The sequence below is a fragment of the Pinus tabuliformis genome, chromosome Q (genome assembly GCF_031772625.1).
Source record: "Pinus tabuliformis cultivar Carrire ecotype Pingquan chromosome Q, CPIR1, whole genome shotgun sequence".
NCBI lineage: Eukaryota > Viridiplantae > Streptophyta > Pinopsida > Pinales > Pinaceae > Pinus > Pinus tabuliformis.
The window spans coordinates 602,752,788-602,765,274 of record NC_142296.1 but is presented as its reverse complement, the minus strand read 5'-3'; the positions used below and the strand labels follow the sequence as shown (position 1 = coordinate 602,765,274).

Sequence of the window (12,487 nt, the reverse complement as noted above, 5' to 3'; positions counted from 1 at the left end):
AAACAAGAGATGGCTAAGGTGGATGAAGTGGAAGGTGGTTGCTAGTGATGAAGTCTAGGTCTCCTCCTGAAGTACCTGCTTTTCTTAAAACATGTGTTTCTTCCAAGAACTATGCAACAAGATACATTTTCATAAACTAGAAAAGCATGAATCAATTGCCTATATTATGCATGAAGAAATTTACTGAAGGGAATGAAAGCATGAGTGAGATCTTATTGCAGAAGTGGAGATGGAAAAATATGACAATGAGATCTGCCTTGCAACATGAAACAAATACTGAATCAAAGACAACAAACTCCAAAGCTCATACAAGAACTAGAAATCTATGTTTTTGGGGCTGTTGAAGGGTCCCTTCCTCAAGTCATGGTCCTAGAGGGAGGAAGTGAGGTTGAGACACCTGCTGACAACCTTGTGGTGATCCTTTTTCTCCTTGCTAACCTTCTACTTGAAAAAAGGCACAAATGGAAGCAAACTATCACACAACCAATTGTCACATGGAATAAGTCAATCTTGCGGACAAGATAGACCTTCCTAGAATCTAAAGAAGACCTAATGACAAGCGAACCAATCACACACTATCTTTCTCTAAATATGCTTTTATAAACAAAGGAAAACAAGTGTGTTTAGGGCCTACCTTAGGTCCAATGCAAGTTTGTGGAAGCCTTCGCTCCTTCGATTCCAAATGAGCTCCTTTGTCGTGAATCTGCAAACACAAACAAGCAAACAAATTAAATAGCACCTAAAAAGCCAATATCATAAAACATATTTAACATGAAAGTCAAGGAGTTCATGAAACAAATAACATGAGATACTTGTTGACAAAAATGAGTTTGATTGTATTAATTCAAAAGAAGAAGAACTTTACAACCTGAGCCTTGACGTTGTACAAGCTCCTCCCAGGGTCCAACAAGAAGTCTCCTCTACTTTGACAAGTTTCACTCTCTTCCCAATGAAGCCAAAAAGGTATGTGATCTTTCCTCTCAAGCTCAACTAGGAAGTATTAATTTCACCAGCATTTACCCTCAAAAATGTTCATCTTCTAACCTTTTTAGCAACCAGCCCAATGCCTGAATTTATATTGCAATGGAGGGAAGTTACTAGGTCCTCCTTCAAAGGGATAAAGCCCTCCTTCAAAGGGATAGCTCCTCTCATCAAGGGATTAGCTCCTTCTCTTTTGGGATGCATGAACCACCTAAGAGCAGCAAATCCACGTCAAAATTCCTTCTAGAATCATCTAGAATTAACCCAAAGTGAGTTTTTTAGAATAAACTTGCGCCTTTTTGACTTTCACAGGGGTCCGCACCCACACCTTTAGGGACAGAGTGGGCAGGTCCACAGTTTTTGTAAACAGAAGGTGCGGGACCACAGGTAACATTGAGAGAAAGTGCGGAACCAGAGTTTCATTGATTTTCAATGTCTTTCTCTCATTTTCAAAGCTTGACTTGAAGAGCTGAGGTCTGAGACTTGCTTAGGAGGACAATACAAGTGATTATAGACCCATACTGACTGCAAATAATCATGGTGACGATATTTTTGTGTAACAGATTGACCCCTAAAGTGCGAAGTCTGTAGTAGATGAGGATTTCATTTATCATTTAGGAAGAGTGAAGTACTTTATCATTTCGAGGATCATCTTGTGGAGAGCCCGGTTGGAACCTGTAAAAACATTCAATGCAAGATATATATATGAGATCATATCATCGCTGAGGTAGGCATTCCCATACTCAGATCAAAACTGACTTAAAAACTAACTACTGCTCTGATACAGGAATGATCTTGTAATACATCACAAGTATAGACTCATGTGGACACAGTATGGGCACAGCCATCTGTTTATGAATAGTCCATTATATAATGAATACAAAATTCTTCACAACCTGGACTGTGGAAACTAGATCCAGGGTCTTCATTTCTACTTCCCGAAACAGTACGATTCTATCCATGCGAATGAATGTGTTGAAGTCGAACATGGTAGAAACCACTTGATTACTAGTCAATGATGCAAACTGTTAACAAGTGTGAGAGAAACCACCAGTGATGTCAATGGCTCTCAAAGTACCCAGTACAATCCATGAGATGTGAATAAATTTGTTGATGTCGAACATGTCACGGAATCCTCTGATCGAAGGTCAATGATGCAACCTGTCGTCAAAGGCGAGAAACCTGCCATTGAGGCATGCAGATCCCAAGGTACTGACTATTTCTAGATCATCTTTCTAGATAATGAGCTAAAGTAGATAGAAAGCGATCCGTCGCAGGCAAGCCCACAACACGAAATCATAGATCAAGTTGAAGAAGTTTAGTTGCAAATACTGACTCAGGGATGGTCAAGATGGATGACAAATATTTTGCAGATGAATGGCTTATTGGCAGTGACCTCTTGAACACATAACGACATGACAGATGGCTTGGTGACAATTGACCCAAAGTTAATACGCAGAAACCGGCTGAAGAATTTCAATGTGGTTTGATCAACTGTTAGGCAAAGGATTTCCCAACCCAGGTGAATAAAAGTGTCGTGTTCAAGAGTGGTTACAAAGTATGACAAACAGGCTCATTTTTCTCTCTTTTCCCCCACCATTTCTGGCAAGTACCTCTTTATTTTTGACAAGCTTGAGGAGGATAACATTTGGTTGATTATAAGCTCATCCTTTGAATGAGTCCAACATAGTTTAAATTCGAACCCTAAGAAGGAGTGGTTCGTTCCTGTTTGTAATTGAACAGGTCCTTTACTGTGAAAGTTTAATGAGTCCAGTATAGGAGAAACTCGACGTTTTTCAATTTTAGAGAGTCTGAAAAAACTTAAGAAGACTCTAGGGTTGACCTTTTTCATAAATTTGTGTCTCCCAAGCCCGAAAAAGTATAAAATAATACTTGAGAGAACCGCTTGATCTTTACGACCAAGGAGTACTTTTCGAAATTAGTGCCCTTGATCCGAGAAAGTAAAAAAGTGATCAACGACACGTCGTTTTATAACCAATATCGAATTTGAAACGAAAAAAATCCGGCAATCTTTTCATGTTTTTACGGTCGGAAAAGAGCTGTAAGTGGACCATCTTTTTAGTTCCATTTTAATGAGTTTAAAAAGAAAAACTCGGCAACCTTTTCATGTTTTAGGAGTCAGAAAAGAGCTTAAAGGTGACTCTAAGGTTTCACTTTTTCGTAAGTTTTAACGAGTTCGAAAAAATGATAACGCCATTTTGTCACATGGAATAAGTCGATCTTGCGGACAAGATAGACCTTCCTAGAATCTAAAGAAGACCTAATGACAAGCGAACCAATCACACACTATCTTTCTCTAAATATTCTTTTATAAACAAAGGCAAACAAGTGTTTTTAGGGCCTACCTTAGGTCCAACTCAAGTTTGTGGAAGCCTTCGCTCCTTTGATTCCAAATGAGCTCCTTTATCGCGAATCTGCAAACACAAACAAGCAAACCAGTTAAATAGCACCTGAAAAGCCAATATCATAAAACATATTTAACATGAAAGTCAAGGAGTTCATGAAACAAATAACCTGAGATACTTGTTTAGAAAAATGAGATTGATTGTATTAATTCAAAAGAAGAAGAACTTTACAACCTGAGCCTTGACACTGTACAAGCTCCTCCTAGGGTCCAGCAAGAAGTATCCTCTACTTTGACAAGTTTCACTCTCTTCCCAATGAAGCCAAAAAGGTATGTGATCTGTCCTCTCAAGCTCAACTAGGAAGTATTAATTTCACCAGCATTTACCCTCAAAAATGTTCAGCTTCTAACCTTTCTAGCAACCAGCCCAATGCCTGAATTTATAGTGCAATGGAGGGAAGTTACTAGGTCCTCCTTCAAAGGGATAAAGCCCTCCTTCAAAGGGATAGCTCCTCTCATCAAGGGATTAGCTCCTTCTCTTTTGGGATGCATGAGCCACCTAAGAGCGGCAAATCCACGTCAAAATTCCTTCTAGAATCATCTAGAATTAACCCAAAGTGAGTTTTTAAGAATAAAATTGCGCCTTTTTTACTTTCACAGGGGTCCACACCCACACCTTTAGGGACAGAGCGGGCAGGTCCGCAGTTTTTGTAAACAAAAGGTGCGGGACTGCAGGTAACAGTGAGAGAAAGTGCGGAACTAGAGTTTCATTGATTTTCAATGTCTTTCTCTCATTTTAAAAGCTTGAATTGAAGAGCTGAGGTCCGAGACTTGCTTAGGAGGACAGTACAAGTGATGATAGACCCATACTGACTGCAAATAATCATGGTGATGATATTTTTGTGTAACAGATTGCCCCCTAAAGTACGAAGTCTATAGTAGATGAGGATTTCATTTATCATTTAGGAAGAGTGAAGTACTTTGTCATTTCGAGGATCATCTTGTGGAGAGTCCGGTTGGAACCTGTAAAAACATTCAATGCAAGATATATATATGAGATCATATCATCGCTGAGGTAGGCATTCCCATACTCAGATCAAAACTGACTTAAAAACTAACTACTGCTCTGATACAGGAATGATCTTGTAATACATCACAAGTATAGACTCATGTGGACACAGTATGGGCGTAGCCATCTATTTATGAATAGTCCATTATATAATGAAGACAAAATTCTTCGCAGCCTGGATTGTGGAAACTAGATCCAGGGTCTTCATTTCTACTTCCCAAAACAATACGATTCTATCCATGCGAATGAATGTGTTGAAGTCGAACATGGTAGAAACCACTTGATTACCAGTCAATGATGTAAACTGTTAACAATTGTGAGAGAAACCACCAGTGATGTCAATGGCTCTCAAAGTACCCAGTACAATCCATGAGATGTGAATAAATGTGTTGATGTCGAACATGTCATGGAATCCTCTGATCGAAGGTCAATGATGCAACCTGTCGTCAAAGGCGAGAAACCTGCCATTGAGGCATGCAGATCCCAAGGTACTGACGATTTCTAGATCATCTTTCTAGATAATGAGCTGAAGTCGATAGAAAGTGATCCGTCGCAGGCAAGCCCACAACACGAAATCATAGATCAAGTTGAAGAAGTTTAGCTGCAAAGACTGACTCAGGGATGGTCAAGATGGATGACAGATATTTTGCAGATGAATGGCTTATTGGTAGTGACCTCTTGAACACATAACGACACGACAGATGGCTTGGTGACAATTAACCCAAAGTTAATACCCAGAAACCAGCTGAACAATTTCAATGTGGTTTGATCAACTGTTAGGCAAAGGATTTCCCAACCCAGGTGAATAAAAGTGTCGTGTTCAAGAGTGGTTACAAAGTATGACAAACAGGCTCATTTTTCTCTCTTTTCCCCCACCATTTCTGGCAAGTACCTCTTTGTTTTTGACAAGCTTGAGGAGGATAACATTTGCTTGATTATAAACTCATCCTTCGGATGAGTCCAACTTAGTTTAAATTTGAACCCTAAGAAGGAGTGGTTCGTTCCTGTTTGTAATTGAACAGGTCCTTTACTGTGAAATTTTAACGAGTCCAGTATAGGAGAAACTCGGCGTTTTTCAATTTTAGAGAGTCTGAAAAAACTTAAGAAGACTCCAGGGTTGACCTTTTTCATAAATTTGTGTCTCCCAAGCCCGAAAAAGTATAAAATAATACTTGAGAGAACCGCTTGATCATTACGACCAAGGAGTATTTTTTGTAATTAGTGCCCTTGATCCGAAAAAGTAAAAAAGTGATCAACGACACGTCATTTTATAACCAATATCGAATTTGAAACGAAAAAAATCCGACAATCTTTTCATGTTTTTATGGTCGGAAAAGAGCTGTAAGTGGACCATCTTTTTAGTTCCATTTTAACGAGTTTAAAAAGAAAAACTCGGCGACCTTTTCATGTTTTAGGAGTCAGAAAAGAGCTTAAAGGTGACTCTAAGGTTTCACTTTTTCGTAAGTTTTAACGAGTTCAAAAAAATGATAACGCCATTTTGTCACACAGAATAAGTCGATCTTGCGGACAAGATAGACCTTCCTAGAATCTAAAGAAGACCTAATGACAAGCGAACCAATCACACACTATCTTTCTCTAAATATGCTTTTATAAACAAAGACAAACAAGTGTTTTTAGGGCCTACCTTAGGTCCAACGCAAGTTGGTGGAAGCCTTCGCTCCTTCGATTCCAAATGAGCTCCTTTATCGCGAATCTGCAAGCACAAACAAGCAAAAAAATTAAATAGCACCTGAAAAGCCAATATCATAAAACATATTTAACATGAAAGTCAAGGAGTTCATGAAACAAATAACATGAGATACTTGTTGAGAAAAATGAGTTTGATTGTATTAATTCAAAAGAAGAAGAACTTTACAACCTGAGCCTTGACGCTGTACAAGCTCCTCCCAGGGACCAGCAAGAAGTCTCCTCTACTTTGACAAGTTTCACTCTCTTCCCATTGAAGCCAAAAAGGTATGTGATCTTTCCTCTCAAGCTCAACTAGGAAGTATTAATTTCACCAGCATTTACCCTCAAAAACGTTCAGCTTCTAACCTTTCTAGCAACCAGCCCAATGCCTGAATTTATAGTGCAATGGAGGGAAGTTACTAGGTCCTCCTTCAAAGGGATAAAGCCCTCCTTCAAAGGGATAGCTCCTCTCATCAAGGGATTAGCTCCTTCTCTTTTGGGATGCATGAACCACCTAAGAGCGGCAAATCCACGTCAAAATTCCTTCTAGAATCATCTAGAATTAACCCAAAGTGAGTTTTTTAGAATAAACTTGCACCTTTTTTACTTTCACAGGGGTCCGCACCCACACCTTTAGGGACAAAGCGGGCAGGTCCGCAGTTTTTGTAAACATAAGGTATGGGACCGCAGGTAACAGTGAGAGAAAGTGCGGAACCAGAGTTTAATTGATTTTCAATGTCTTTCTCTCATTTTCAAAGCTTGACTTGAAGCGCTAAGGTCTGAGACTTGCTTAGGAGGATAGTACAAGTGATGATAGACCCATACTGACTGCAAAAAATCATGGTGACGATATTTTTGTGTAACACCAATCTAATCTATACTGCTGTAATGGAAATTCATCTACTAAGCAAATGAACAATTAAGCTATGAATCTATACTAGCATACATGTACAATAAAGAGGAGTTTTGGCTGCTGGGATTGGGCCCTAACCCAAGAGCTTCATCCCTCTATTTTAACTCAGTGTTGGCTCAAAACAAAATTCATTCTTATTACCAAAACAATGGATTAAATAAAAAACTGTCACAAGTCCTGCATCTCGAAAATAGAGTAGAGTTTTACAATCAAAAATTTGAATCCCACTGAGGTCCTAGGCTTCTCTACTTATACATCTGAAGTCTAGAACGAATTCATTAAAATTAGGGAGGCTCGACTCCCAAACTCGAGATAAACTGGTGCTTTGTCTTTCACTTGCTCGACTTCCTTCTAGTCCTCATGATTTGGTTGTTTGCACTCCGAGTTGATGGAGGAATATTCGAATGGAGGGGTAGTAAATGAGGATGATTTACCTCCTATAATCCCTCTCCCTTGTCCCATTCGAGTTTTGACCTTGGTCTTTGCCAAAATTCCTTGCTTTTATCCTTTAATCCTGCATTAAATGCACATTAAACCACGAAGCAAAATATCCAACTCTAACTCATCTTATAAACAAAATATAATCAAAAGTATGCAATAAGTTATGAGAATAGTTGGTCTTACTAAGCTAGGAGGTGAATTAAGGCCCATATAATTACCCAATGATGAGGCTAATCATAAACCAATGCTCCCCATGTGTTTCGCAACATGGACTAACTGCCTCTCGTGGATCCTTATCTCTAGTGATGTGATCGTTGACTAACACCTGCAGGTTTTGGTCTAACAATAGTTGTGATTCCCAACAAGTGGTATCAGAGCGTAGGTCTCGAGTTCGATACCCACTTGGCTTGCATTAGGGGGGAGATTGTTGGACATTGGATAAACCAATGCTCCCCATGTGTTTTGCGACATGGACTAACTGTCTCTCATGGATCCTTATCTCTGGTGATGCAATCATTGACTAACACCTGTTGGTTTTGGTGTAAAGACAATCATGATTCCCAACAATGACCATACTAATAAAGGTTCCACCTGTGGGGTTACCTTGGTTACCACCTGGTTTTCCACTACCCATTATGGTGCTTGACATGGTGGTGGTACACGATTGGGAAGATGTGGAATGAGAGGAAGAATTGGAAGAATTATAAGAACTAGAGTTAGTATGGGGACCTAATGGAGGACTAGGAGGATGAACTCTTACTCGATGAGGAGGAGTAAGATGTCTTAAAGGAAACTGATGGTGAAGGCCACGAAGTATCCACGAAAGATGCCTAAGAGGCAAAATGGTTTCAAGACAAAGATGAATCAGTATAATAAAGGGTGATGATATGAGAAGAGAGTAATAAATAGCAAGAAAACACTGGTGCAGTGGTGCAAGTGAAAACTAACTATAATGATATGCTACTCTAATTCAGGCAAACACATCATATCAAAGAAAAAATGACCTCTAGCATAAAGGTGATCTAAATCCTCTAACCAGTCCTAGATCTAATCCCCACAAGCAAGTTGTCTAGACAAAGGTGGGGTAGAGGACCAACTGCTTACCCACAACCAGTCCTATAGGGTGTTTTCCTAATATTGGCCACTAAGGTTACCTTCATCCCATGGGGGTGGTCGTGTCTTGAGCTTGTTGGTCATAAACCACGGCATGAAATTCCCTACCACGGGTTGGGTAGCCCTAAGGAGAATCACCTACACATTGATTTAGCCTAACCCCCTCTGAATCGGGTTTTCGGCGCACTTTAGCTTTAGACAGTGGGATGGTGAAATATTTTTAGCTCCCTAATATGTCAACTTATATGTCTCAATGTAAGTGATCAATGGGTGTTGTTGAAAGCCTATCCCACTAACACTACACCTAACTACAAATATTGTTTTGGCCCTGGTGCCCAAGTGGGCTTGATCTATGTGAGTTGGATTATTAAGTTATAGTATTTCAAGTCTTGGCTTGGCGGTGTTAATCGAGCTCACATTCTCTTAGTGTCTATGTGTGTGTGAAAATGATGTGTCAAGTGGATGAGTTAATTGAGCATGTTTTATGATGCCATGTACTGCTGAAAATAAAGTGTTGAAAAACTGTAAATAATATTGAAAATGGATAGTAAAATAAATAGCAAATTCAAGCACACAACCCCCCACCCAAGAAGGAAATCAAGAAGCTAAGAAAGAAATGGAAAAAAATAAACTCAAAGACACATAAAATATCCATAAGACATAATTTCTAAGGGAATGGGATCTAAAGGCAAAGGGCTACTAAAACTGGTGCAGAAAACAAACAAAAAGCATAGGTGAAAATGCCAGAAAAAGATAGGAAAGAAGCTCCAAAAACCAAGATACGCAAGGAGATCCTAAGGGGGAAAGGCAACACTAAAATATAAATGGAGTAAGATGATGAAACAACCTATCTAAAAGGGTTGTAAAATAGTGGATAAAACCCTAAAAATCAGTGGCTGAAAATGCTACACCCTAAACTCCTCAACTCAACAAATCTATTCCTAAATGGTGGATGTATACTCTAAACCCTAGGGTGATTTTTTCTTCCTCAATGAGAAACTAATAAGTTGATCTAGGCCTAGAGGTGGCTCAATAAATATCAGGAACCCTTCCCAGCACACACGCAACATTGTTGACAAAACTCGAAAATTCTGAAATTTTTTTCTGAAAAATGACAGAATGTAGAAATTAACCTGAAAAGTGCGTTGCTGCATATTTTGGGCAGAAAAGTTCATTCTGGGCACATTTATTGGGCCAAAAAGTGTGATATTCTCTTACTTCTCTCGCTCAGCAGATCTGACCTAGAATGTGCCATTTCTTGCTCAGTTGGTACTTGTGACCTACGGAAAGATGTGGAACCCCAACAAAAACATAAAATTTTCCAAAAAACAAAGGAGATCTAAAAATAAAAATTGATAGGGCTAAAAATAGTTGGAAAATCACTTACGATAGTTGAAACAACAATCATCGAGGTTTTGAATTACTACACTAGTGGAGTTTTCATTTGTTGATGACTATGTAGCTAAAAACCAAGTGGAGTTGCCATTTGTTAGTATGAAAATTATTACAAGTGTAACCAAAATACTTCACTTAAGTCACTGGTGACGAGTGACTCTAACAAAAAAAAAATGGCTACTTCTATGCTTCAAATCTGCAATAAAATGTGAGAAAACCCTGCAACAAAATATATGATGCAAGCCCAAAACATATAGCAACAATAAATGAAACTTCAATAACCCAGTGGAGGACTTCAAATGAATAATAATTTTATTTAAAAACTTGGTTAGGAAGATTTACAACATGGGTTTGTAGATCCCCCTTTGTGAGATGTGTTCTTTTGATGTCCTTATGCTTCAGTGATTTGTTTCTCTATCTCAATATGCAAAAAACCCAAAAGCAGGACTATTGTATGTGTAAGTATATACCATAACTTTTTCACTTGAGTACCATGCATGTTTTCTTCGACGCTGTGGCTCCCGTGCATGCCCATTGACTGCGACTTGCCTTCGGCTGTCTGGACCTCGACCCCAGCCATGGATCCTCCAGATCCCCCCTCGGAAGGGTTGGACCACAAAACGCCTTCTTAGCCTTGGTGAAATCACTCCCTCCACAGCGCCCCAGACCTACCCTCTCAAAGTTTGTGAAAAAACTGGATGGGATTCAAGAGGTTTAGTTGCCTCCAGTCTTTCCCCGCATGGCCGCTCTGTCCCTGGCTGAAAAGGGCCTCATTGGCCAATTCACAGGCCTCTGGCCATCTCCCCAAACCATTCAAAGATGGGTTGAAAGAAACTGGACAGATAAAATTCAAGGGAAGATCTCCATAAGGTTTTGTGGGAAAGGATATTTCACATTCCACTTCGAATCTAAAGAGGATAAGGACCTAATCTTCAGAAATGGGCCCTATTTTATGGATTCCAGGGACCTGTACCTGAATAAATGGACACCAGATTTTGACCCTGAACTGGATGTCCCCAGCGTTGTTCCGGTTTGGGTTCGTCTTCCTCATCTCCCTCTCCACTGCTGGGGAGATGAATCTGTTCGAGCCATCAGGAACGCAGTAGGCAAATACATAGATCGTAGCGAACCGAAAGAGAACATGCAGGCATGTGCGAGGATTTGTGTCGAAGTGGATCTCGACAAATGAATCCCTGAAGCGATAAAACTGAAAGTGGACGAATGGAGCCATATCCAGTAGCTTGATTATGAGCAGATTCCTTTTAAATGCAAGGTATGCCACGAATACGGCCACTTTGCCAATAGACGTCCTAATCTTGTTGTTGCAGAGAATGATGATCAAGAAGGCCATTGGGAACCAGTCAAAAAGAAAAATTCTTCCCCAACATCCAAAGCTCCTTTAGAATCTGATCCTCCTACTCCCTCTGCTCCTCGCCCCTCCTCATCCTCCCTGCCCCTTCCTGCTCAACCCCCTCTTGATCCACCCCTCCCTTCCTCTTCCAACCCCTTCTTTGTTTTATCTTCCCTTGACCCTCCTCCTGAGGATCCCTCTCTGCTCCCCTTGATCCCCTCTGAACCTTCAGATCCTTCTCCCTCCCTGATCCCCCCTTCGCAGGCTTCCCTCGATCCCCCTTTTCCTAGGCTTACCAGAAGCACGTCTAAAGATCATGGATCCTCCGGTGACTCTTTCAAGTCCTGGAAGAAAATCGGCCAAGCAACACAGAGACGAGAATGCTCAAAAAGACATAGCCATGGGCACCCAAAACCCTATAGAAGCTTTCATCCTGGGGCAACATGAGAAGGAGACAACTCAAGAGAGGTGGGCACCTCTCCATAAACCAGTTGCCCAATGATGAAAATGTTGTCTTGGAATAGCAGGGGTCTAGGGCACCCCTCAAAAGTATTAGCCCTTAGAGATCTTATACATAGTGAAAATCCAGACATAATTTTGATTCAGGAGACAAAACTAGAGCAACAAGAAATAAGAGGAATTATTGATCAGCAGAAACAATACAAAGGTTGTACCAGTGACTCAAGAGGAGCTTCCGATGGAATTGCCACCCTTTGGGACCACAGTAAATGGAACTGCACAACAGTTAATTTACATCAGCATTGGATTAGAACGGTTCTGGAAAACAAAATCGATAAACAGTCAGCAGTTGTCTACAATGTCTACGCCCCCAACCACTACAGAGAAAAGGAAAGTTGTTGGGATGATTTAAAGGCTTTTTTTGATATAGAAACGACTTCAAACATTATAGTGGCAAGCGATCTCACCTTGATCTTGCACGCCAATGAAAAAAGGGGAGGTTGCTTTTCTCCTGACCCCTCCAGAGGTCGTTTGGAAGCAATTATCCGAGATCATGAATTGGTGGACGTTGTACCAAAAAATCACAAGTACACCTGGAGCAACCGCAGGCTTGGCAATGGCAATATAATGGAAAGGCTGGACAGATTCTTAATTAATGTATCGTTCCTCTCCTCATTTTTTGTGGGGTACGCTAGCATTTTATCCACCTCA

General features: G+C 40.2%; 1 protein-coding gene across 1 annotated transcript; it reads left to right on the top strand.

The window, feature by feature from the left end:
• The first annotated feature begins 10,705 nt into the window (after positions 1 to 10,705).
• Positions 10,706 to 11,155, top strand: LOC149220894 (uncharacterized). The gene has a single exon (XM_089387238.1). It carries the CDS (start codon positions 10,706 to 10,708, stop codon positions 11,153 to 11,155), a length of 450 nt encoding a protein of 149 aa, XP_089243364.1.
• Positions 11,156 to 12,487: the final 1,332 nt, after the last annotated feature.